At 44.0% G+C, this 27,007-nt stretch overlaps 1 protein-coding gene across 9 annotated transcripts in view; it reads right to left on the bottom strand.

Annotated features, from left to right (window-relative positions):
• Positions 1–27,007, bottom strand: part of RYR3 (ryanodine receptor 3) — a 991,818-nt gene that overhangs the window by 493,482 nt on the left and 471,329 nt on the right. For 5 of the 9 annotated variants that reach the window (XM_056545312.1, XM_056545313.1, XM_056545316.1 and 2 more), the window contains 3 exons: positions 20,378–20,559; positions 18,559–18,637; positions 17,068–17,157 (listed from right to left, as the gene is read on the bottom strand). In XM_056545312.1, the coding sequence (XP_056401287.1) occupies positions 17,068–17,157; positions 18,559–18,637; positions 20,378–20,559 (351 nt within the window). The remainder of the gene's footprint in view (positions 1–17,067; positions 17,158–18,558; positions 18,638–20,377; positions 20,560–27,007) is intronic. The other 4 variants (XM_056545314.1, XM_056545315.1, XM_056545319.1 and 1 more) reach the window with 1 other exon arrangement.

The following is a 27,007-nucleotide window of genomic DNA, read 5'->3' as shown; positions in this document are numbered from 1 at the left end:
GTAAGAAATGTCTGGCAGCGGAGGCAGTGGGTAGTCTGATCTGGTAGTCTGTACCACTCTTCAATCACCAACAAAATGGAATTGAAAAAAACTGAAAATCCCCCCTCCCCCCCTTTTCTTTTGCAGACAGACACAAGAGGAAGGTGTACACAAGCGAGGCAGAATTTGCAGTAGTTGCTTGTTTCACCAGATTCCTAATGTTAGCTCCCTCTGCTGATCAACAGTGGGAAATATGACAAGTTATTAATTCAGCCACTATATAGTCTCCTCTTGCTTTTGCCAACTCCAGGCTGTGCAATTCAGCCACTATATGGTCTACTCATGCTTCTGCCACCTCCAGGCTGTGTCATTCAGCCACTATATGGTCTCCTCATGCTGCAGCCAACTCCAGGATGTGTCATTCAGCCACTATATGGTCTACTCTTGCTGTCGCCAACTCCAGGCTGTGCCTTTTAGCCCCTATATGGTCTCCTCTTACTGCTGTCAACTCCAGGCTGTGTCATACAGCCACTATATGGTCTCCTCATGATTTCCGCCACCTCCAGGCTGTGTCATTCAGCCACTATATAGTCTCCTCTTGCTTTTGCCAACTCCAGGCTGTGCCATTCAGCCACTATATGGTCTACTCATGCTTCTGCCACCTCCAGGCTGTGTAATTCAGGCACTATATGGTCTCCTCATGCTGCAGCCAACTCCAGGCTGTGTCATTCAGACATTATATGGTCTCCTCATGCTTCCGCCACCTCCAGGCTGTGTCACTGTACCACCATGTGGTCTCCTCATGCTGCTGGACATTAAATAAAGCTTTTAAAGGTTCATGTATTTTAAATCTTCAAGTTAAATATTAAATTGTAATTTCAATTGTGAGGCCCTATGGTCTCATCAGACTGTTGCAACCTCCAGGCTGGGTCATTCAGCCACTATATGGCCTCCTCATGCTGTAGCCACCTCCATGCTGTGTCATTCAGCCACTATATGGTCTCTTCATGCTGCCGCCACCTCCACGCTGTGTCTTTCAGCCACTATATGGTCTCCTCATACTGATGCCATCTCCAGGATCTGTCATTGTGCCGCTCTGTGACTGTTATTCTAATAGCGACACCTCTAACCTGCATGTCATACTGAATAACAGTATTATTTCACTAGCCCAGCGCACACCCTATGCGTGATACAGCAAGGCAAAGTGTTCTGCACCCCTATTGAGGCTCTCTGCAGGCCAGAAATAGCTGGTTTTATCAGAGATTCACCGCAAATTAATTCTGGCGGACATAACTGATAAGAATGCCCTTCTTATGCTGTAAAGGCGAAGAAGGAAAACTTGACCCTTGCGATGGCGCTGCTAGTTCCGAAATAACGTGGATGCCTAAGTAATGGCCGATCACCTTGAGTGAATAAAATATTCGCATATAACCCAAACCGTGGGTAGCAAATAGGCAGGAACGGCTGCAGAGCCTGGGTCCCAGGGAAGGGAATGATCCGATCCTGATGAAGGTAAAGGCGAAGAGGGAAAACTTGACCCTTGCGATGGAGCTGCTAGTTCCAAAATAACGTGGATGCCAAACCAGAGGTATTTGTAAAAACAACGGAGTGGTTTATTTAGACATAAAAAACAATAAAGTACAGGGATGACGCGTTTCGGGGGAGCCACCTTCTTCCTCAGATCAGTGTACACGTCTTGTACGGCACTGTTTTCAAAACGGAGCCTCCAGCTGTTGAAAAACAACTCCCAGTATTGCCGGACCGCCACTGACTGTCCAGGCATGCTGGGAGTTTTGCAAAAGCTGGAGACACCCCGTTTGGGATACACTACCGTAGGGTATTTTTGTGGCGGATTCAAATCCCCAATTTAGGCCTCAAACGTGCATGGGGCTCTCTCGCTTTGGAGCCCTGTCGTATTTCAAGGAAACAGTTTAGGGCCACATATGGGGTATCTCCATACTCGGGAGAAATTGTGTTACAAATTTTGGGGGCTTTTTTTCCTTTTGCCCCATATGAAAAGGTAAAGTTGAGGTCTACACCAGCATGTTAGTGGAAAAAAAAATATTTATACACTAGCATGCTGGTGTTGCCCCATACTTTTAATTTTCACAAGCGTTAAAAGGAAAAAAAGACCCCCAAAATTTGCAACTCAATTTCTCCTGAGTACAGAACTACCCCATATGTGGGCATAAAGTGCTCTGTGGGCGCACATCATGGCTCAGAAATGAGAGCACACATGTACATTTGAGGTCTAAATTGGTGATTTGCACAGGGATGGCTGATTTTACAGCGATTCTGACATAAACGCAAAACAATAAATACCCAGATGTAACCAAATTTTGGAAACTACACCCCTCATGGATTTTAAGAAGGGGTATAGTGAGCCTTAACACCCCACAGGTGTTTGACGAATTTTCGTTAAAATTGGATGTTAAAATTGGATGATATATTGCAAAGTACTCATGCTCACTGTGCACATGTCATATTTTTCTTCTGTATTAAAATACAAAATCCTTTAAATAAACAGTTATACAAAAAAAAATAAAAAAAAAATTTTCACCAAAATACTGGTGTTACCCTACATTTTTCATTTTCACAAGGGAGAATAGAAAAAAAAGCCCTGCAAAATTTGTAACCCCATTTCTTCTGAGTGAGAATATACCCCATATGTGGATGTAAAGTGCTCTGCTGGCGCACTACAATGCTCAGAAGAGAAGGAGCGCCATTGGGCTTTAGGAGAATGTGTCCGAAATTGAAGGCCATGTGTGTTTACAAAGCCCCCGTAGTGCCAGAACAGTGGACCCCCCCCCCACATGTGACCCCATTTTGGAAACTACACCCCTCACGCAATGTAATAAGGGGTACAGTGAGCCTTTATACCCCACAGGTGTCTGACAGATTTTTGGAACAGTGGTCCGTGAAAATGAAAAATGTAATTTTTCATTTGCACGCCCCATTGTTCCAAAGATCTGTCAAACGCCAGTGGGGTGTAAATTATATGTTCCACTGTTCTGGCTTTTTCTCCAATTACCCGTTGTGAAAATGAAAAATTTGGGGTAACTCCAGCACTAAAATTTTTTATTTTCACGTCCAACTTTAGCTGACATTTGTCAAGCACCTGTGGGTTGTTAAGGCTCACTGTACCCCTTGTTACGTTCCTTGAGGGGTTTAGTTTCCAAAATCGTATGCCATGTTGTTTTTTTTTTTTGCTGTTCTGGCACCATGGGGGCTTCCTAAATGTGACATGCCCCCCAAAAACCATTTCAGAAAAACTCACTCTCCAAAATCCCATTGTCGCTCCTTCCCTTCTGAGCCTTGTAGTGCACCCACAGAGCACTTGACATCCACACATGAGGTATCCTTACTCGAGAGAAATTGGGTTACAAATTTTGAGGGGCTTTTTCTCCTTTTACCCCTTGTAAAATTTCAAAAACTGGGTCTACAAGAACATTGAAGATTTACAATGTTCTCCTTCACCTTGCTACTATTCCTGTGAAACACCTATAGGGTTAAAACACTTTCTGAATGTCGTTTTGAATACTTTGAGGGTGCAGTTTTTAAAATGGGGTCATTTATGAGGTATTTCTAATATGAAGACTACTCAAATCCACTTCAAAACTGAACTGATCCCTGAAAAATTCTGATTTAGAAAATTTTGTGAAAAATTGGAAAATTGCTGCTGAACTTTGAACTCTGAGGTCTTCCAAAAGTAAAAATATGTCAACTTTATGATGCAAATATAAAGTAGACATTTTGGGGGGATTCATCAATCTATATAGAGTCATTTTAGGTGTATTTTCTTGCACAAAATCTTGCGCAAGGATATTTCCTGCGCTCTTTTTGTGCGTCTTTTTTGGTGAAACTTTTTCTAAAGATGTCACCCTTCAAGTGTACCTTAGAGCCGTTTTTCTGGTAGACATGAATTTATTAACTGCGTCTTTTTTTTTTGGGCCAAAAAAAGGACGCATGTGTAATTTTTTGGCGCAAATATACACCAGCTCCGAGCACACGTACAAGTCTGCCTTATATTTTTTTTCAAGAGCTGAGATGGGCTGGATTCTATTACTGCACATGATTCACAGAGAAGTTTGGTAAATTTTGCGCAGGTAAATGACAAATACACGCAGCAGAAAGGGGTAAAAAAAAAGCTCTACCATACACTGATGTTGATGAATTCCCCCCATTGTGTATGTGTATCAATATATAATTTACTTGGAATATCTATTTTCCTTATAAGCAGAGAGTTTCAAAGTTAGAAAAATTCAACATTTTCTAAATTTTCATGACATTTTTGGATTTTAAGTAAGGATGCACGTAATGACAAATATTAAAAAACTTTTTTTTATATATCAACTGGCTCCAGAAAGTTAAACAGATTTGTAAATTATAGGAGAGTTGGAGAGGCTCTTGTCTGACTACCCACCAAATAAACCCGGGCTACCTAATTAGACACCTATACCCAAGGTGTCAGATTGTAGTTTGTCTGTAGAAATATATATATTAGGGCTCAGGGTTTGAGACAACTGGACAGGTTGTGTTTCAAGTAATATTTCAATTTATTGATTATATATAGTGTGACAATAAAATATTAGATAAAATGTAAATAGCAGCAACTGCGTCTCACAGGGCCCTTGTGCAGGCGCAGCACCAACTATTAAGAACTATAGCATATGTATAGTACAGTATATAAAATATATAAATATACTTGTAAAAAATTTGTAAAAAATTGTAAAAATTATAAAATATATAGACCATTATAAACATATATAGAGAGAGGGATCTGGGTGGGAAAGTCTTAGTCCCTCCGCTAAGGTCAATAATCTCCTCTCATAAAAAAGTCCTGCTAATATAGACCGATTCTGGTATTGTGGTAACCAATGGCAACCATAAGGTTAGTAACCCGTAGCAACCGTTCAGATGAGTCCGGCTATTTCAGCACTTCAACGTTTAAGTAGAAGATCTACTTGCTATTTGTAGACAATATTCAACATAAACAGCTAGTCTGCAGTCACTGTTAATATGCATGCATATTTGTATGATACTTTGTATCTCACCGCTCCCGGACACTGATGCGCTGAACTTCACGGGGATGCTGCGATCTCCTCCTGTTGCGATGTGTAATCCCACAGTGTGTTAGCACTGAGTAGCTCTCTTGGCAAGCGACAGCATCACCGGAGACTCGGCCGTCTCCCACAGTGGTGATGTTGGTAGATGGTGGGTTGCGGGTGGTGTTGTCGCAGCGGTTCTGCGGATGCGTACGTACATGTGCCGGTGGCATCCTCGTGGCAGCGAGGCGCGGATGTCTCCTTCACTGGGTGTCGGGTGATTGACAGTTTATTATCCGGTATCGGACTGCTATTGACTAAGCAGGGCAAGTATGCTGGTGGTCTCAATAGGTATTGAGGGGACGCTGGACGCGTTTCAGGACTGTCTCAGTCCTTTCTTCAGCAGCTAAGAATAAGTGTAATGGGGGGGTCACTGTATCGTATTTTATATGTTTAACTCCTCCTCTATCAATTAGTGACATCAGATCCAGAGTAAACAAAGTAAACAAAACAAAATAGTGGTGTTAGATTTATGAATGAAAGTAGTAGAGCTCAGTACTAAATGAATAGGACTGCTTCAAATTACATATACTCTGCTGTGGAATGCATTGAAAATAAAAAGACTTGTATTAAATAATATACGTGAGTGAATTAATAAGTGATATCTATTTGTGTGAATGGAATGTTGAGATATTAGATGAGGTATGTTACGCCGAGCGCTCCGGGTCCCCGCTCCTCCCCGGAGCGCTCGCTTCTCTCTCTCCGCTGCAGCGCTCCGGTCACGTCCTCTGACCCGGGGCGCTGCGATCCCGCTGCCAGCCGGGATGCGATCCGCGATGCGGGTAGCGCCCGCTCGCGATGCGCACCCCGGCTCCCCTACCTGACTCGCTCCCCGTCTGTTCTGTCCCGGCGCGCGCGGCCCCGCTCCCTAGGGCGCGCGCGCGCCGGGTCTCTGCGATTTAAAGGGCCACTGCGCCGCTGATTGGCGCAGTGGTTCCAATTAGGGTAATCACCTGTGCACTTCCCTATATTACCTCACTTCCCTTGCACTCCCTTGCCGGATCTTGTTGCCTTAGTGCCAGTGAAAGCGTTCCTTGTGTGTTCCTAGCCTGTGTTCCAGACCTTCTGCCGTTGCCCCTGACTACGATCCTTGCTGCCTGCCCCGACCTTCTGCTACGTCCGACCTTGCTTCTGCCTACTCCCTTGTACCGCACCTATCTTCAGCAGCCAGAGAGGTGAGCCGTTGCTAGTGGATACGACCTGGTCACTACCGCCGCAGCAAGACCATCCCGCTTTGCGGCGGGCTCTGGTGAAAACCAGTAGTGGCTTAGAACCGGTTCACTAGCACGGTCCACGCCAATCCCTCTCTGGCACAGAGGGTCCACTACCTGCCAGCCGGCATCGTGACAGTAGATCCGGCCATGGATCCCGCTGAAGTTCCTCTGCCAGTTGTCGCTGACCTCACCACGGTGGTCGCCCAGCAGTCACAACAGATAGCGCAACAAGGCCAACAGCTGTCTCAACTGACCGTTATGCTACAACAGTTGCTACCACAGCTTCAGCAGTCATCTCCTCCGCCAGCTCCTGCACCTCCTCCGCAGCGAGTGGCCGCTCCTGGGATACGCTTATCCTTGCCGGATAAATTTGATGGGGACTCTAAGTTTTGCCGTGGCTTTCTTTCCCAATGTTCCCTGCATCTGGAGATGATGTCGGACCTGTTTCCCACTGAAAGGTCTAAGGTGGCTTTCGTAGTCAGTCTTCTGTCCGGAAAAGCCCTGTCATGGGCCACACCGCTCTGGGACCGCAATGACCCCGTCACTGCCTCTGTACACTCCTTCTTCTCGGAAATCCGAAGTGTCTTTGAGGAACCTGCCCGAGCCTCTTCTGCTGAGACTGCCCTGTTGAACCTGGTCCAGGGTAATTCTTCCGTTGGCGAGTATGCCGTACAATTCCGTACACTTGCTTCAGAATTGTCCTGGAATAATGAGGCCCTCTGCGCGACCTTCAAAAAAGGCCTATCCAGCAACATTAAAGATGTTCTGGCCGCACGAGAAATTCCTGCTAATCTACATGAACTTATTCACCTAGCCACTCGCATTGACATGCGTTTTTCTGAAAGGCGTCAGGAACTCCGCCAAGATATGGACTCTGTTCGCACGAGGCGTTTCGTCTCCTCGGCTCCTCTCTCCTCTGGTCCCCTGCAATCTGTTCCTGTGCCTCCCGCCGTGGAGGCTATGCAGGTCGACCGGTCTCGCCTGACACCTCAAGAGAGGACACGACGCCGTATGGAGAACCTCTGCCTGTACTGTGCTAGTACCGAACACTTCCTGAGGGATTGTCCTATCCGTCCTCCCCGCCTGGAAAGACGTACGCTGACTCCGCACAAAGGTGAGACAGTCCTTGATGTCTACTCTGCTTCTCCACGTCTTACTGTGCCTGTGCGGATGTCTGCCTCTGCCTTCTCCTTCTCTACAGTGGCCTTCTTGGACTCTGGATCTGCAGGAAATTTTATTTTGGCCTCTCTCGTCAACAGGTTCAACATCCCGGTGACCAGTCTCGCCAGACCCCTCTACATCAATTGTGTAAATAATGAAAGATTGGACTGTACCATACGTTTCCGCACGGAACCCCTTCTTATGAGCATCGGATCTCATCATGAGAGGATTGAACTTTTGGTCCTCCCCAATTGCACCTCGGAGATTCTCCTTGGACTTCCCTGGCTTCAACTTCATTCCCCAACCCTGGATTGGTCCACTGGGGAGATCAAGAGTTGGGGGTCCTCTTGTTCCAAGAACTGTCTAAAACCGGTTCCCAGTAACCCTTGCCGTAACTCTGTGGTTCCTCCAGTAACCGGTCTCCCTAAGGCCTATATGGACTTCGCGGATGTTTTCTGCAAAAAACAAGCTGAGACTCTACCTCCTCACAGGCCTTATGATTGCCCTATCGACCTCCTCCCGGGTACTACCCCACCCCGGGGCAGAATTTATCCTCTCTCTGCCCCAGAGACTCTTGCCATGTCCGAATACGTCCAGGAGAATCTAAAAAAGGGCTTTATCCGTAAATCCTCATCCCCTGCCGGAGCCGGATTTTTCTTTGTGTCCAAAAAAGATGGCTCCCTACGTCCTTGCATTGACTACCGCGGTCTTAATAAAATCACGGTTAAGAACCGCTACCCCTTACCCCTCATCTCTGAACTCTTTGATCGCCTCCAAGGTGCCCACATCTTTACTAAATTGGACCTAAGAGGCGCCTATAACCTCATCCGCATCAGAGAGGGGGACGAGTGGAAAACGGCATTTAACACCAGAGATGGACACTTTGAGTATCTGGTCATGCCCTTTGGCCTGTGCAACGCCCCTGCCGTCTTCCAAGACTTTGTCAATGAAATTTTTCGTGATCTGTTATACTCCTGTGTTGTTGTATATCTGGACGATATCCTAATTTTTTCTGCCAATCTAGAAGAACACCGCCAGCATGTCCGTATGGTTCTTCAGAGACTTCGTGACAACCAACTCTATGCCAAAATCGAGAAATGTCTGTTTGAATGCCAATCTCTTCCTTTTCTAGGATATTTGGTCTCTGGCCGGGGACTACAGATGGATCCAGACAAACTCTCTGCCGTCTTAGATTGGCCACGCCCCTCCGGACTCCGTGCTATCCAACGCTTTTTGGGGTTCGCCAATTATTACAGGCAATTTATTCCACATTTTTCTACCATTGTGGCTCCTATCGTGGCTTTAACCAAAAAAAATGCTGATCCCAAGTCCTGGCCTCCTCAAGCAGAAGACGCCTTTAAACGACTCAAATCTGCCTTTTCTTCGGCTCCCGTCCTCTCCAGACCTGACCCTTCCAAACCCTTCCTATTGGAGGTTGATGCCTCCTCAGTGGGAGCTGGAGCTGTTCTCCTACAAAAAAATTCTTCCGGGCATGCTGTCACTTGTGGTTTTTTCTCTAGGACCTTCTCTCCAGCGGAGAGGAACTACTCCATCGGGGATCGAGAGCTTCTAGCCATTAAATTAGCACTTGAGGAATGGAGGCATCTGCTGGAGGGATCAAGTTCTCCTGTTATTATCTACACCGACCACAAGAACCTCTCCTACCTCCAGTCTGCCCAACGGCTGAATCCTCGCCAGGCCCGGTGGTCTCTGTTCTTTGCCCGATTTAATTTTGAGATTCACTTTCGTCCTGCCGATAAGAACATTAGGGCCGATGCTCTCTCTCGTTCCTCGGATGCCTCAGAAGTTGAACTCTCTCCGCAACACATCATTTCACCTGACTGCCTGATCTCCACTTCTCCTGCCTCCATCAGGCAGACTCCTCCAGGAAAGACCTTTGTTTCTCCTCGCCAACGCCTCGGAATCCTCAAATGGGGTCACTCCTCCCATCTCGCAGGTCATCCGGGTATCAAGAAATCTGTGCAACTCATCTCCCGCTTCTATTGGTGGCCGACTCTGGAGACGGATGTTGTGGACTTTGTGCGAGCCTGCACTATCTGTGCCCGGGATAAGACTCCTCGCCAGAAGCCCGCTGGTTTTCTTCATCCTCTGCCTGTCCCCGAACAGCCTTGGTCTCTGATTGGTATGGATTTTATTACTGATTTACCCCCTTCCCGTGGCAACACTGTTATTTGGGTGGTCGTTGATCGATTCTCCAAAATGGCACATTTCATCTCTCTTCCTGGTCTTCCTTCTGCGCCTCAGTTGGCTAAACAATTTTTTGTACACATTTTTCGTCTTCACGGGTTGCCTACGCAGATTGTCTCGGATAGAGGCGTCCAATTCGTGTCTAAATTCTGGAGGGCTCTCTGTAAACAACTCAAGATTAAATTAAATTTTTCTTCTGCATATCATCCCCAGTCCAATGGACAAGTAGAAAGAATTAACCAGATCTTGGGTGATTATTTGCGACATTTTGTTTCCTCCCGCCAGGATGACTGGGCAGATCTTCTCCCATGGGCCGAATTCTCGTATAACTTCAGGGTCTCTGAATCTTCCTCCAAATCCCCATTTTTCGTGGTGTACGGCCGTCACCCTCTTCCCCCCCTCCCTACTCCCTTGCCCTCTGGTCTGCCCGCTGTGGATGAAATTTCTCGTGACCTTTCCATCATATGGAGAGAGACCCAAAATTCTCTCTTACAGGCTTCTTCACGCATGAAGAGATTCGCGGATAAGAAAAGAAGAGCTCCTCCCGTTTTTTCCCCTGGAGACAAGGTATGGCTCTCCGCTAAATATGTCCGCTTCCGTGTCCCTAGCTACAAGTTGGGACCACGCTATCTTGGTCCTTTCAAAATTTTGCGTCAAATTAATCCTGTCTCTTATAAACTTCTTCTTCCTCCTTCTCTTCGTATCCCTAATACCTTTCACGTCTCTCTTCTCAAACCACTCATCCTCAACCGTTTTTCTCCCAAATCTGTTCCTCCCACTCCTGTTTCCGGCTCCTCGGACATCTTCTCGGTCAAGGAAATCTTAGCTGCCAAAAAGGTCAGAGGAAAAAATTTTTTTTTAGTGGACTGGGAGGGTTGTGGTCCTGAAGAGAGATCCTGGGAACCTGAGGACAACATCCTAGACAAAAGTCTGCTCCTCAGGTTCTCAGGCTCTAAGAAGAGGGGGAGACCCAAGGGGGGGGGGTACTGTTACGCCGAGCGCTCCGGGTCCCCGCTCCTCCCCGGAGCGCTCGCTTCTCTCTCTCCGCTGCAGCGCTCCGGTCACGTCCTCTGACCCGGGGCGCTGCGATCCCGCTGCCAGCCGGGATGCGATCCGCGATGCGGGTAGCGCCCGCTCGCGATGCGCACCCCGGCTCCCCTACCTGACTCGCTCCCCGTCTGTTCTGTCCCGGCGCGCGCGGCACCGCTCCCTAGGGCGCGCGCGCGCCGGGTCTCTGCGATTTAAAGGGCCACTGCGCCGCTGATTGGCGCAGTGGTTCCAATTAGGGTAATCACCTGTGCACTTCCCTATATTACCTCACTTCCCTTGCACTCCCTTGCCGGATCTTGTTGCCTTAGTGCCAGTGAAAGCGTTCCTTGTGTGTTCCTAGCCTGTGTTCCAGACCTTCTGCCGTTGCCCCTGACTACGATCCTTGCTGCCTGCCCCGACCTTCTGCTACGTCCGACCTTGCTTCTGCCTACTCCCTTGTACCGCACCTATCTTCAGCAGCCAGAGAGGTGAGCCGTTGCTAGTGGATACGACCTGGTCACTACCGCCGCAGCAAGACCATCCCGCTTTGCGGCGGGCTCTGGTGAAAACCAGTAGTGGCTTAGAACCGGTCCACTAGCACGGTCCACGCCAATCCCTCTCTGGCACAGAGGATCCACTACCTGCCAGCCGGCATCGTGACAAGGTAAATTCATTGTGTGCCAATAGTAATAACTGACCATAAATGTAAAATCATGGTAACTGTGTACAATTGTATAAAAGTATATAAATACCATGTGAAAGTATAAATATTGATAATATTGAAAATATTTAAAATATTGGTGTGGTATGAAATGGGATATATAATTTGCTGTGATTGTGATGGTGAAGCCTAATATGAAAATGTGATGATTGTGAATTACCAGGTGTCTAAAGAAAAGTATCTATACTCTTAGTGTCCTACAGTCAGTACCGTATTTATCGGGGTATACCACGCACCGGCCTATAACACGCACCCTCATTTTACCAAGGATATTTGGGTAAAAAAAGTTTTTTACCCAAATATCCATGGTAAAATGAGGGTGCGTGTGTGCGCGTGTATACCCCGATACATCCCCAGGAAAGGCAGAGGGAGAGAGGCCGTCGCTGCCCGCTTCTTTCCCCCTGCCTTTCCTGGGGTCTAGAGCCCTGCTGCCGGCCCTTCTCTCCCCCTGGTTATCAGCGCCGCTGCCCGTTCTGTCCCCCTGACTATCGGTGCCGGCGCCCCATTTCCGGCGCCGATAGCCAGGGGGAGAGAAGCGGCGCCGACAGCCAGGGGGAGAGAAGGGGCAGCGGCACCCATTGCCGACGCTGCTGCCCCGTTGCCTCCCCCCATCCCCAGTGGCATAATTACCTGGGTCGGGTCCGCGCTGCTCCAGGCCTCCGGCGTGCGTCCCCTGCGTCGTTGCTATGCACGGCGCGGCGCACTGACGTCATGCGCCGCGCCGTGCAGCGCATAGCAACGACGAAGGGGACGCGCGCCGGAGGCCTGGAGCAGAGCGGACCCGACCCAGGTAATTATGCCACCGGGGATGGGGGGAGGCAATGGGGCAGCGGCGCCGGCAATGGGTGCCGCTGACCCTTCTCTCCCCCTGGCTATCAGCGCCGGTACCGATAGTGAGGGGGACAGAACGGGCAGCGGCGCCGATAGTCAGGGGGTGAGAAGGGCCGGCAGCAGGGCTCTAGACCCCAGGGAAGGCAGGGGGAGAGAAGCGGGCAGCGACGGCCTCTCTCCCCCTGCCTTTCCTGGGGCGGTATCGTCATATAACAAGCACATAGACTTTAGGCTAAAAATTTTAGCCTAAAAAGTGTGTGTTATACGCCGATAAATACGGTATATCTGTTGCAGTTTAAAAAAAAGGGGACTGCAACAGATATACTGACTGTAGGACACCAAGAGTATAGATACTTTTCTTTAGACACCTGGTCTCTGGTAATTCACAATCATCACATTTTCATATTAGGCTTCACCATCACAATCACAGCAAATTATATAACCCATTTCATACCACACCAATATTTTAAATATTTTCAATATTATCAATATTTATACTTTCACATAGTATTTATATACTTTTATACAATTGTACACAGTTACCATGATTTTACATTTATGGTCAGTTATTACTATTGGCACACAATGAATTTACCTCATCTAATATCTCAACATTCCATTCACACAAATAGATATCACTTATTAATTCACTCACGTATATTATTTAATACAAGTCTTTTTATTTTCAATGCATTCCACAGCAGAGTATATGTAATTTGAAGCAGTCCTATTCATTTAGTACTGAGCTCTACTACTTTCATTCATAAATCTAACACCACTATTTTGTTTTGTTTACTTTGTTTACTCTGGATCTGATGTCACTAATTGATAGAGGAGGAGTTAAACATATAAAATACGATACAGTGACCCCCCATTACACTTATTCTTAGCTGCTGAAGAAAGGACTGAGACAGTCCTGAAACGCGTCCAGCGTCCCCTCAATACCTATTGAGACCACCAGCATGCTTGCCCTGCTTAGTCAATAGCAGTCCGATACCGGATAATAAACTGTCAATCACCCGACACCCGGTGAAGGAGACATCCGCGCCTCGCTGCCACAAGGACGCCACCGGCACATGTACGTGCACATCCGCAGAACCGCTGCGACAACACCACCCGCAACCCACCATCTACCAACATCATCACTGTGGGAGATGGCCGAGTCTCCGGTGATGCTGTCGCTTGCCAAGAGAGCTACTCAGTGCTAACACACTGTGGGATTACACAGCGCAACAGGAGGAGATCGCAGCATCCCCGTGAAGTTCAGCGCATCAGTGTCCGGGAGCGGTGAGATACAAAGTATCATACAAATATGCATGCATATTAACAGTGACTGCACACTAGCTGTTTATGTTGAATATTGTCTTCAAATAGCAAGTAGATCTTCTACTTAAACGTTGAAGTGCTGAAATAGCCGGACTCATCTGAACGGTTGCTACGGGTTACTAACCTTATGGTTGCCATTGGTTACCACAATACCAGAATAGGTCTATATTAGCAGGACTTTTTTATGAGAGTAGATTATTGACCTTAGCGGATGGACTTTCCCACCCAGATCCCTCTCTCTATATATGTTTATGGTGGTCTCTATATTTTATAATTTTTACAATTTTTTACAAATTTTTTACAAGTATATTTATATATTTTATATACTGTACTATACATATGCTATAGTTCTTAATAGTTGGTGCTGCACCTGCACAAGGGCCCTGTGAGACGCAGTTGCTGCTATTTACATTTTATCTAATATTTTATTGTCACACTATATATAATCAATAAATTGAAATATTACTTGAAACACAACCTGTCCAGTTGTCTCAAACCCTGAGCCCTAATATATATATTTCTACAGATTTGTAAATTACTTCTATTAAAAAATCTTAATCCTTTCAGTACTTATGACCTTCTGAAGTTAAGGTTGTTCTTTTCTGTATAAGTGGTCTCTGATGATACCTGTCTCGGGAACCGCCCAGTTTAGAAGCAAATCCCCATAGCAAACCTCTTCTAAACTGGGAGGTTCCCGAGACATGTGTGATCAGAGAGCACTTAGACAGAAAAGAACAACCTTAACTTCAGAAGCTCATAAGTACTGAAAGGATTAAGATTTTTTAATAGAAGTAATTTACAAATCTGTTTAACTTTTTGAAGCCAGTTGATATATAAAAAAAGTTTTTTCCAGGATAACCCCTTTAACCACTGTGTTAAAGTAGAATATGTCCCGAAAAAACAATCTCGGAATCAGAATAATCGGTATAAGCATCACAGAGTTATTAATGCATAAATTGACAGTGGTCAGAATTGCAAAAAAAGGGCTCAGTCCTTAAGGTGAAAAAGGGCTCAGTCCTTAAGGGGTTAAAGGAGCTATCCACCATAAGGTGATTTTAGTACGTACCTGCCAGACAGTAATATACATGCTTAGGAAGGATCTGCACATGTCCTGGGGCTAAATGGGGCTAAATGAGGCTTGGGGCTAAATGTTGTGAGATTACCATAACACTGTGGCAAGCATTTTGTGAACTGGTATTTCCTGTTTGAGTTTCCTTCTTTGTCTACAAATCCCATAATTCAATTTTCCTCCCTCCCATACATCAGCCACTCCACCCATTGAAACATAAATGCGCTGCATCCATTCAAAAGACCTGTGGTTTTCAATCAGGGTACCTACAGCTGTTGCAAAAATACAATTAGTTGCAGATTGATCTCTCTCCCACCAAGTGATCAATCCACCCATTGAAGCAGACAGGCTCCTTGTCATCACCTGACTTGTGAGTCAGGTCTCGGCAGCATTGCAAGCTGGGAAAAATCTGAGACAACAGTCATTTTGTATGCTGTTAAAGATAAAAATTGGTGGGGAAATCACATAATAATTGTGAGAAAACAGTCACACACAGGTACAGACACTATATTATGAACTGCACAAACTTTACAGCCCCTGTAGCATAGTCAAATAAATAAAAAATCCTGGAATATCCCTTTAAGCTCTATACATCACTTTTCGCTCAAGACGTCATGCCCTGCTGTGCGCAGCCTCCTCTGTCAGAAAAATCTAGTTGAAATGGTAAGTGCAACTGTCATAGGTGTCACAGTATATGTGAATTACAGTTTGTATATGTGTGTAAATTGATGTATATGTAGAAGTCACAATGCATGTACAAGGCATTTGGTAAGTCTTTAGACCCTTTCATTTTGTTCTCATTTGGTCATGTAGTGGACACCTTGTGCTAAAATAAAATAAATAAATAAATAAATAAAAGTTTCTGCATTTAATACACCATAATGATAAAGTGAAAATAGAATGTTACAAATCTTTAATAATTGACTGAAAAGCATAAATGAAAATATTGCATTGTATTCAGACCCTTTACTCAGTACCTAGTTAAAGCACCTTTGGCAGTGATTACAGCCACCAGTCTTCCTGGATATGATATTACAAGGTTTGCCCACATAAATTTAAAGGATTTTCTGCCATTCCTCTCTGCAGATCCTCCCAAACCCTGTCAAATAAGATGGGGACCGTCGGTGGAAGCAATTTATAATTCTCTCCAGAAGTGTTCGATTGGGTTCAAGTCAGGGATTTTGATAAGATACTCAAGGACATTCACAGAATTATCACTAAGTCTCCTTCTGTGTTGTCTAGGCTGTGTGCTTAGGATCCTTGCTTTGTTGGAAAGTGGAATATTTCTCTACTCTGCTCAATTCATCTTTCCCTCAACCCTGACCAGCTTCCTTGTCCCTGATGTTTAAAAACGGCCTCCACAACATGATTCTGCCACCACCATGTTTCACTGCTGTGAGGAAAGAATTTGGCAGGTTATGAGCAGAGCCAGTTTTTTTTCCAGACATGATGCTTCGAATTGGGCAAAAGAAAGTACAATCTTGGATTTACCAGGCCAGAGAATCTTGTTTCTCACAGCCTGAGAGTCCTTTAGGCGCTTTTCTTTTCAAATTGTTTTTTTTTTTTTTTTTTATTGAAGAGAGGCTTCTTTCTGATTGATGATGTGCTGCAGTGATGGTTGACCTTCTGGAAGCTAAGCCAAAGTGATCATTGGGTTCTTGGTTATCATACTTCTCAAGGTATTTCTCCCCTGATTGGTGGCTTTTTTGGTGGCTTGGCCAGCTCTAGGTAGTGTTCTGGTGGTTCCAAACGTCTTACATCTTAGAGTTATGGAGGCCACTGTGCTCTTAGGAACCTTAAGTATAGCAGAAACATTGTGTACTCTTCTCCAGATATTTGCCTCCACACAATCCTCTACAGGCTGTTCTTGCTTCCTCATATGCGTTGTCAGCTGTGAGACCTTATATAGACAGGCTGTGACTTTCCAAATCATGTCACATGAATATATATATTTTTTGTACTTTAGCACAATGCCTTAACATAACAAAATGTCAAAAGAGTAAGTAAACATGTGTGAAGATTTTCCGAATGTATTATAATATATATATACAGATACACACGTGTGTGTGTATATATATATATATATATATATATATATATATATATACACATATATATATACATATGTACATAGAAAGATAGAGAGAGAATGTGTGTGTTTGTGTGCCCATCTCTACGTATTAATATATGTGTGTGTTTTGATGAAGTCCATAGACTATATGAGTATTTTGATATAGTTTCCTTGTTGGAATTACAAACATAAAAAGTCTTGTTTCACAATGATAACATTTAAGGAACCAGAACTGTATCCTAGGTTTTGTTTTAGATGCTGGAATGTTATTATAAAATCAATTAGGATTTTATATCAGGGTAAGAGGAATGCCAGGATTTTTCTGTGTATTAACATAAATGTAATTAAGGTACCTTTTCAGAGAGTGTCTTGAAAGGTCTCAGTAGAGGATGTGTCTTTACATTCTCATCAAGCGACGTTCCATACTTCCAACCACTATGTAGCTAAGAAAACACCAAGGGTAATTGAGAAGAAAAAGCATTCAATACTAATGACATGAAAAATCAACAATGTAAACATATCTGGTTATCTTGTCGGCTTAACAGCTATCAATGAGGAAACTAGCCCTGTGCTATTCTGGGTTACAATTGAGCCTATACATGAATGACAGGAATCCAGGAAATAGAAAGCAGTGCCCTAACAGAGTGCTGCTCTAAGTTTAGGGCTTTATAGTAAATTTTAATTGTTTAGCAAATGTGGCAATACTGCACTTTACATTGGAGCTGTATAAGCTCAACAGTCAAAGGAGACTGGTCTGTATTTATGGAGTATGCAACTAAGCTAAGATGCAGTTTGGGAGAAATGTGTCACTAATGTGGAGGAAAAAGTCACAAATGTTATTGCTTGCTTTTTTAAAGCAAAAAAGATTAATCATATTCTCTTTTTATGCCACTCTTAATACTTTTTAATAATTGGATGGGATGGTGTGTGGCTCTCTGCAGCCCTTGAAATTTACTATGATTTATGTGTTTGTGTACTATACATTTGATTCTGTTTCAATAACTTTACAAACAACTTAGTAGATTGAGCTAAAAACACAAGATTTTCTTTCTTTTAATTCCCCCTCGATCATAGTCAAAATTAACTTCAGCAATTTGTACTGTAGAAGGTCTTTTGTTGGATCAGACAAGACAGACTAGCCTTCACGTCCCACACACATCATGACCTGTCGCAGGTTTTCCAACTGGGCTACCTTGGACCACTTTTGGTAGGTACCAACCTCTGCATACTGGGAACACTCCACAAGACCTAGCATTTAGGAGATGCTCTGACCCTGTTATCTAGTCATCACAATGTAGCTCTTGTCCATTTTTTTACTGATTTTCATACATCAACTGACTGTTTATAATGTAACGAATATTATATATTGTATATATTATATTTCTATATTTCACTACAGTGGATTGATCTGTTCTAACTGGTCAGGAAGAAATTGATGGTATAGTAAAGTTGTTCTTTTGAATGACACTGTGTACTGTAGATTACTGGATTTCCATCCAAGGTTGATGATAAATAATGTGACAGAAGCTCAGTTGGCTGCAGTCTATTCTTTGACATATATTGGATACTGCTAGGACACTGACCTCGAGTTATACATGTAGTTTTGATTGGAAAGAAATTGCTTTAAGTGAAGTAAAGCTGCTCAGGAATTTCCGGTTAACAATGTACAAGCCATTTTACCTTTATGGTTAATATCTGGACATTTTCAGTTTCAGGTTTAGTGATATTTAAAGAAGTGACTGAGTAGCATTATTTCTCTTCTCGAGATCTGATGTCCTTTAAAACAAACATTTCTATTCCAGTGATTTCAATAAATACAAAGACAAGCATGGCACATTCTGTACCTTGTCATAGGCCCATTTATCATGTGAATGCTCGGCATTCTTATTGACGATATATTCCAGCTTTTCAGGTAATGTCAGACTGTAAAACAAAAAAATTATCTCTAATGTTGGTCGGAAATGAAAAAGCTGCTTCAGCATGATTGCTATCTTTTCCTGAACTCAAGATTAGCATAACATCAGTTTATTTTTTCATGTAATCCTAGAAGGAATCCAGGAACACAGCATACCATTTTCAGGAGGCACCGCACAGTGTACACAAGATATTAAAGATACCAGGCATAATATTTTATACATTGATTAATGTTAAAATCTGCTTATTGGAATGCTTACCCTTGAATACAATTTTTTTGTTTATTCTAACTATCACAATATTCTGTTCTGATTATTTTTTTTATGATACAGAGCTGCAAATTCCCTTGGAAAAATTCTGTCTGCCTATAGCCACCACTAGACGGAAACTAAGACAGTATTACATACAGTTTAAACAATGAACTCAATTTTAAAACAGTACTGTAAATAGTATATGGTTGAAGATAGACAGAACCTTATTATCTCACTTGACTTAGCTCATGTAAATGGCATATATATATATATATATATATATATACATATATATATATATATATATATATATATATATGTATATATATATATATATATATATACACACAATAATGTCCCTCTTTAAAAAGGGTGGTCTGAAAACAAAGAAAACAAAGATCTCCCCAGACAACCGTTTTAAGGATGTATAATAAGAGTGTACAAGAAGTAAAAAGGGGTTTATAATAGCTACCCTTGATAACGCTACTGTGGTTTGTTGCCTACGTTCATAAATAAAGGAAGAACATTCATAAATAAAGCTTAGTACAAATAAAGGTTTTTGTTTTTTTGTTTTTTACTCCTAAATTCACAGACCCCATGTGCCTCCTAGACTCAAGCACTTTATAATAATAATCTCCATGTAGATTATCACTAGACTCTATATTCAGTCTATTGTAAAAAAAAAAAAAAAAAAAGTACTTACAAAATACTACTGAAATAAAAAGTAGGGACAGATGCGTCGGCTAGGTTATCAGGGTCACATTTATTATGAGTTTTTGACACTTTTTATGCCTTGCTTAATCATGGGCATGACTTAGAAACTTCATTGGAAAGAGAGCTTGGCAACTTCATGCCCCAAAAATGATGGCTTAAAATTTAGGAATAAAGTAAGCCAAATAATAGTTGGTCTTAAGATGTGCCAGATTTATCAAACAGTCCGAACCACTAAAACAAATCTGGCCTATGTTTAGGCTCTCTAGTCTATAGTTGCACGGTCTAATTCTTAATTTACGTATAAGTAAGTCGTATTTATGTGCGTGTGACACTGGTGATTATACTTACCAAGGGCTGATCCGTGGACCTGTTCTCCTGTTATCCTCCTTTTTAGGTTGATGCTAATCAGCAGGCTTGGTCCACATCACTGCTGATATCACTGCTGCTACTCCCTACTCCGCATGGCTGCGAGTGACATCAGTGTGCTCCTGGAGCGCAGCCTGTGCACCAAGCCTGCTAATTATAATTAACAGAATAAGGGAGATCGGGCCGTGGTAAGTATAATTTTCATCAGTGTCATCTGCACTATAAGCTAGTACCAACAGGTTAGTGCTGGTGACAATGATGACAGATTCCCTTTAAGTTGTGAATCAAGTTGTTGGTTGCTAGAAAGCTGGGTATTAGCCGACATATTTATTACTTTAGATATGCCATCACTTCAGATATGCCAGAGCTCTACAGGCATCTTCTCCAGTGAGTTACATTTAGGACTAACCAAACTTACTTAGCTGTATTGATGGGCTTTGGATCAAAATTTCCTTCAGCATCTAATGACATCTGCTTCTCAGGTGTTGCTTTAATTCTTGTATCAACATAATCAGGAGGCAAAGCACCAGCTATTGCACTGAGACATGGCATGGACATTCTGAAGAGCTCAGCCTCATACTTCTGCAGGAGAGATAGGAACTGGTTGGAGAGTCCCACAGAAAAACATGCAAAATAGTTAGTAACAACAACACAGCCAGGTCACAGCAGCAATTGGAGAAGACATTGAGTAAGTAACATGACCACAACAGAATGCATTTAAAGTCCCACACAAACCCACTGCAAGGTCATGCACCATAGAACTCAACAATATTACAACATTATTAACATTTAATATACAACAATGCAGTTGTTAACATAGAGAATTCTGTGACAAAGGAAAAGAACATTGGGGGAGAGGGATTTATTAGAATCTGTGTAGAGAAAGAGTGGTGCCATTGCCCATAGCAACCAATCAGATTACTTCTTTCAGCTTTCAGAGGTCTTTTGGAAAATCAAAGAAGCAATCTGATTGCAATGGACACCCCTCTTTCTCTACTCAGGTTTTGATAATTTCTCCCCATAATATTTTCGTGCAATTAAGCCACTTCCAAAAACCATGCAATTATTTGGCATAAAATCTGTCCTGTAAAAAACTAACAAACACTTACGCAGGTTCTACTTAAATTTTATTAAAGAAATGGTTACGGGGTACTGTATTCCCATCTCAAGAAGTTGTCCCCTATACACAGGGCAGTAGATAACACTAGACATTAGATTGGTGGACGTATGACAAATCCAGACGGATCCCAAGATTCAAAAGAAAATTGTACCCAAAATAAATGGACCATGAAGTGCGTATACTGCCAGCCTAATACCTCCACTTCAGCTTGGGTAGTTGCTCTGGTTGTAGCCCACAAGATCCAAACAAAATAGAAATTCAGTGACTGGAGGGTAAAATCTTGTAAATTGCGGAACTCCGCTGCTTCAAGTGCTTTTGACTTTCCTGACTACCTCTACCTATTTGACGAGGTAGGTGGGACAACCCCTTTAAGAGTGCAATATCTATTGAAATGTGTCACAGATGTTTTTAACTGTTTGTGAATAAAGCTAGAATATTTTATCATCTATATTTTTACTTTTCTTCTAATGTTGGCTGCGCATGTATGGTGTTCTCCATTTATTTCGGGTGACATTTCACCTCCATTCTTGTATTGGAAGGGATCCCAGTGATTTGACCCACATCGATGAGCTTGCTATGTTTTATCTTGTGGATGTGGGACACCTTCTTAATATAGAAGCACCTCTTTAAGTCAGAGGTCTTTAACCTATGGCTCTCCCATTTGTATGGTGGTCAGGGCATGCTTTTAGTTGTAGTTCCTCAAAAGCTGGAAAGCTACAGGTTAGAGACCAATATTTTAATTACTACCACTAAAAACCCATTGGTATTCACATGGATCTCAGATAAAGTGCTGACATGAATATCTCATAACCAGACAAATAGCTTAAAGAGACACAACATAAGGTAGAGACAAATAGTCATGTGGGAACTCACATGTTATTAAACATAGAAACATAGAATGTGTCGGCAGATCAAAACCATTTGGCCCATCTAGTCTGCCCAAAAATCTGAATCCTATCAATAACCCCTGGCTCTATCTTATATGAAGGATAGCCTTATGCATATCCCATGTATGTTTAAACTCCTTCACTGTATTTGCAATGACAACTTCTGCACTTCCATGCATCCACTACTCTCTCAGTAAAGTAATACTTCCTGATATTACTTTTAAACCTTTGCCCCTCTAATTTAAAACTATGTCCTCTTGTGGTAGTTTTTCTTCTTTTAAATATGCTCTCTTCCTTTACCGTGTTGATTCCCTTTATGTATTTAAAAGTTTCTATCATATCCCCATATCTCTTCTTTTTTCCAAGCTATATATGTTAAGGTCCTTTAACCTTTCCTGGTAAGTTTTATACTGCAATCCATGTACTAGTTTAGTAGCTCTGAAGATACATTCTTGTTCATTCGAGAGCAACTGAGGTGCATTTCTGTGCAGGTTCAACTCCTCTCAGTCTATTATCCCGTCACAATCATTAAACTGACATCAGACTTCACACTGTCTAACTATTTCTACCTAAGTGTGTCCTTAATGCTAAGTCATTAATTGTCAAGTACATCTAAGTAGAACTGTGTTGTACAACTACCTGTGCCCAGGGACAATATTGTATAACTTTGGTCTCTAAATTCTGTCTCAAAATAACACACTTTCCTGCCTTTATATGTGGTTCATTAGTACACAAAATTTTATAATGGATTGAGTAGTCAGTACGTCACTAAGTCTCACAAAAGCCTTAACAAGTCCTATTAATGTTAAACCAGTTACTCAGTCATAGGTATGGCTTCCATTTCTATAAAATTAGAAACACAAAAAGATAAATAGCTAATAAATCACTTTCCCCTGTATCAATAGACCTCCAGGGACGTAAAAAAAATGTATCCTCTAAAGTGTACCTCATTCAGAAGAGACTGTCTGCCCTACGATGCCCAAGTCCCCATAATGTCAAGGGAAGACTGATAGGTTGGGCCCTCGGGCACTGTCTGATGGCCCAGGTCTGAGCATGGCCAGCCTGCTGCAGCCCTTGCTGCATTACAAGAGCAGGGAACATGCAAGCTGGATATATACAGACCTCCACATGCATGCTCACTGATCTTCTAACAGCTAATGCAGGGGATAACAAGGGGGGACATGTGGCCTGGGGCAGATGGGACGGAACGAGGAAGGGGGGAATCCCATTCTATACAGGAGAGTGCTTAAGGACCTGAGTCCCATGACCTGCAGGTCCTTAACCCCTTAAGGACCAGGCCATTTTACACCTTAAGAACCAGAGCGTTTTTTGCAATTCTGACCACTTTCACTTTAAACATTAATAACTCTGGAATGCTTTTAGTTATCATTCTGATTCCGAGATAGTTTTTTCGTGACATATTCTACTTTAACTTAGTGGTAAAATTTTATGGTAACTTGTATCCTTTCTTGGAGAAAAATCCCCAAATTTGATAAAAAAAAATGAAAATTTTGCATTTTTCTAACTTTGACGCTCTCTGCTTGTAAGGAAAATGGATATTCAAAATATATATTTTTTGGGTTCACATATACAATATGTCTACTTTATGTTTGCATCATAAAATTGATGAGTTTTACTTTTGGAAGACACCAGAGGGCTTCAAAGTTCAGCAGCAATTTTGAAATTTTTCACATTTTCAAACTCACAATTTTTCAGGGACCAGTTCAGGTTTGAAGTGGATTTGAAGGGTCTTCATATTAGAAATACCCCATAAAAGACCCCATTATGAAAACTACACCCCCCAAAGTATTCAAAATGACATTCAGTAAGTGTATTAACCCTTTAGGTGTTTCACAGGAATAGCAGCAAAGTGAAGGAGAAAATTCAAAATCTTCATTTTTTACACTCGCATGTTCTTGTAGACCCAATTTTTGAATTTTTGCAAGGGGTAAAAAGGAGAAAATTTTTACTTGTATTTGAAACTCAATTTCTCTCGAGTAAGCACATACGTCATATGTCTATGTTAATTGTTCAGCAGGCGCAGTAGAGGGCTCAGAAGGGAAGGAGCGACAAATGGTTTTTGGGGGGCATGTCACGTTTAGGAAGCCCCTATGGTGCCAGGAGAGCAAAAAAAAAACACATGGCATACCATTTTGGAAACTAGACCCCCCAGGGAATGTAACAAGAGGTAAAGTGAACCTTAATACCCCACAGGTGATTCACGACTTTTGCATATGTAAAAAAAATATATATTTTTTTTCCTAAAATGCTTGGTTTCCCAAAAATTTAACATTTTTAAAAAGGGTAATAGCAGAAAATACCCCCAAAATTTGAAGCACAATTTCTCCCGATACAGAAAACACCCCATATGGGGGTGAAAAGTGCTCTGCTGGCACACTACAGGTCTCAGAAGAGAAGGAGTCACATTTGGCTTTTTGAAAGCAAATTTAGCTCTGGGGGCATGCCGCATTTAGGAAGCCCCTATGGTGCCAGAACAGCAAAAAAAAAAACACATGGCATACCATTTTGGAAACTAGACCCCTCAGGGAACGTAACAAGGGGTAACGTGAACCTTAATACCCTACAGGTGTTTCACGACTTTTGCATATGTAAAAAAATATATATTTTTTTTACCTAAAATGCTTGTTTTCCCAAAATTTTTACATTTTTAAAAAGGGTAATAGCAGAAAATACCCCCCAAAATTTGTAACACAATTTCTCCCGAGTACGGCGATACCCCATATGTGGCCCTAAACTGTTGCCTTGAAATACGACAGGGCTCCAAAGTGAGAGCGCCATGCGGATTTGAGGCCTGAATTAGGGACTTGCATAGGGGTGGACATAGGGGTATTCTACGCCAGTGATTCCCAAACAGGGTGCCTCCAGCTGTTGTAAAACTCCCAGCATGCCTAGACAGTCAACGGCTATCTGGCAATACTGGGAGTAGTTGTTTTGCAACAGCTGGGGGCTCCGTTTTGGAAACAGTGGCGTACCAGACGTTTTTCATTTTTATTGGGGAGGGGAGGGGGGCTGTGTAAGGGTTTGTGTATATGTAGTGTTTTTTACTTTTTATTTTATTTTGTGTTAGTGTAGTGTAGTGTTTTTAGGGTACAGTCGCATGGGCGGGGGTTCACAGTAGTTTCTCGCTGGCAGTTTGAGCTGCAGCAGAAAATTTGCCACACCTCAAACTTGCAGCCGGATACTTACTGTAATCCTCTGCCCATGTGAGTGTACCCTGTACATTCACATTGGGGGGGGGGGGGGGGGGGGGGGGGACATCCAGCTGTTGCTTAACTACAACTCCCAGCATGTACGGTCTATCAGTGCATGCTGGGAGTTGTAGTTTTGCAACAGCTGGAGGCACACTGGTTGTGAAACACCGAGTTTGGTAACAAACTCAGTGTTTTGCAACCAGTGTGCCTTCAGCTGTTGCAAAAGCTACAACCCCCAGCATGTACGGACAGCGGAAGGGCATTCTGGGTCTTGTAGTTATGCAACAGCTGTAGGCATACTACTTTGGCTGGGGATGCTGGGGATTGTAGTTATGCAACAGCTGGAGACACACTGGTTTGCTACTTAACTCAGTGTGCCTTCAGCTGTTTCAAAACTACAACTCTCAGCAGTCACCGACAGCCAACGGGCATGCTGGGAGTTGTAGTTATGCAACCACCAGATGCACCACTACAACTCCCAGCATGCACTTTAGCTGATTGTGCAAGCTGGGAGTTGTAGTTATACAACAGCTGAAGGTACACTTTTCCATAGAAAGAATGTGCCTCCAGCTGTTGCAAAACTACAAGTCCCAGCATGCCCATAAGGGAATGCTGGGAGTTGTGGTGGTCTGCCTCCTGCTGTTGCATAACTACAGCTCCCAGCATGCCCTTTTTGCATGCTGGGAGCTGTTGCTAAGCAACAGCAGGAGGCTGTCACTCACCTCCAACGATCCAGCCGCACAAGTCAGTCCCTCATCGTTTCCGCCGCCGCCGCTGCTCCTGGGGCCCCCGATCCCAACAGGGATGCCGGGGATCGGGGTCCCCAGCACCCGGGGTGCACGTCCCGCACCCGCTCACGTCCTCCGGAAGAGGGGCGGAGCGGGTTGCGGGAGTGACACCCGCAGCAGGCGCCCTGATTGGTAGGCCGGTAATCCGGCCGACGAATCAGGGCGATAAAACCAGTGCCACTGGAGACCCGATTGACCCGAAATCCGCCGCAGATCACTGGACTGAATTGTCCAGCGATCTGCGGCCATCGCCGACATGGGGGGTCATCATGACCCCCCTGGGCGATATGCCCCGATGCCTGCTGAATGATTTCAGCAGGCATCGGGCACCGGCTCCGCTCCAGATGGTTGCGGGGGGGCCGGTAAAACATATGACGTTCTCATACGTCTTAAGGACACATGACGTTCTCATACGTCTCCATTTCCGAGTCCTTAAGGACACATGACGTATGTGAACGTCATGTGTTTTACCGGCCCCCCGCAACCATCTGGAGCGGAGCCGGTGCCCGATGCCTGCTGAAATCGTTCAGCAGGCATCGGGGCATATCGCCCAGGGGGGTCATGATGACCCCCCATGTCGGCGATGGCCGCAGATCGCTGGACAATTCAGTCCAGCGATCTGCGGCGGATTCCGGGTCAATCGGGTCTCCAGTGACCCGGTGACCCGGAATTATTGGCTGATCGGGGTCGTCAGAGACGGCCCCGAACAGCCAGAGCCAGCAGGGGTGAGGTGGCACTGGTGCCACCTCACGATCGCCCTGATTCGTCGGCCGGATTACCGGCCGACCAATCAGGGCGCCTGCTGTAGGTGTCACTCCCGCAACCCGCTCCGCCCCTCTTCCGGAGGACGTGAGCGGGTGCGGGACGGGCACCCCGGGTGCTGGGGACCCCGATCCCCGGCGCCCCTGTTGGGATCGGGGCCCCAGGAGCAGCGGCGGCGGCGGCGGAGACGACGAGGGATTGACCTGTGCGGCTGGATCGTTGTAGGTGAGTGACAGCCTCCTGCTGTTGCTTAGCAACAGCTCCCAGCATGCAAAAAGG

Source organism: Hyla sarda, chromosome 11 (assembly GCF_029499605.1).
Source record: "Hyla sarda isolate aHylSar1 chromosome 11, aHylSar1.hap1, whole genome shotgun sequence".
In the NCBI taxonomy this organism is placed as follows: domain Eukaryota; kingdom Metazoa; phylum Chordata; class Amphibia; order Anura; family Hylidae; genus Hyla; species Hyla sarda.
Note: the sequence above shows the minus strand (reverse complement) of the source record. Positions and strands in the feature narration are given on the sequence as shown.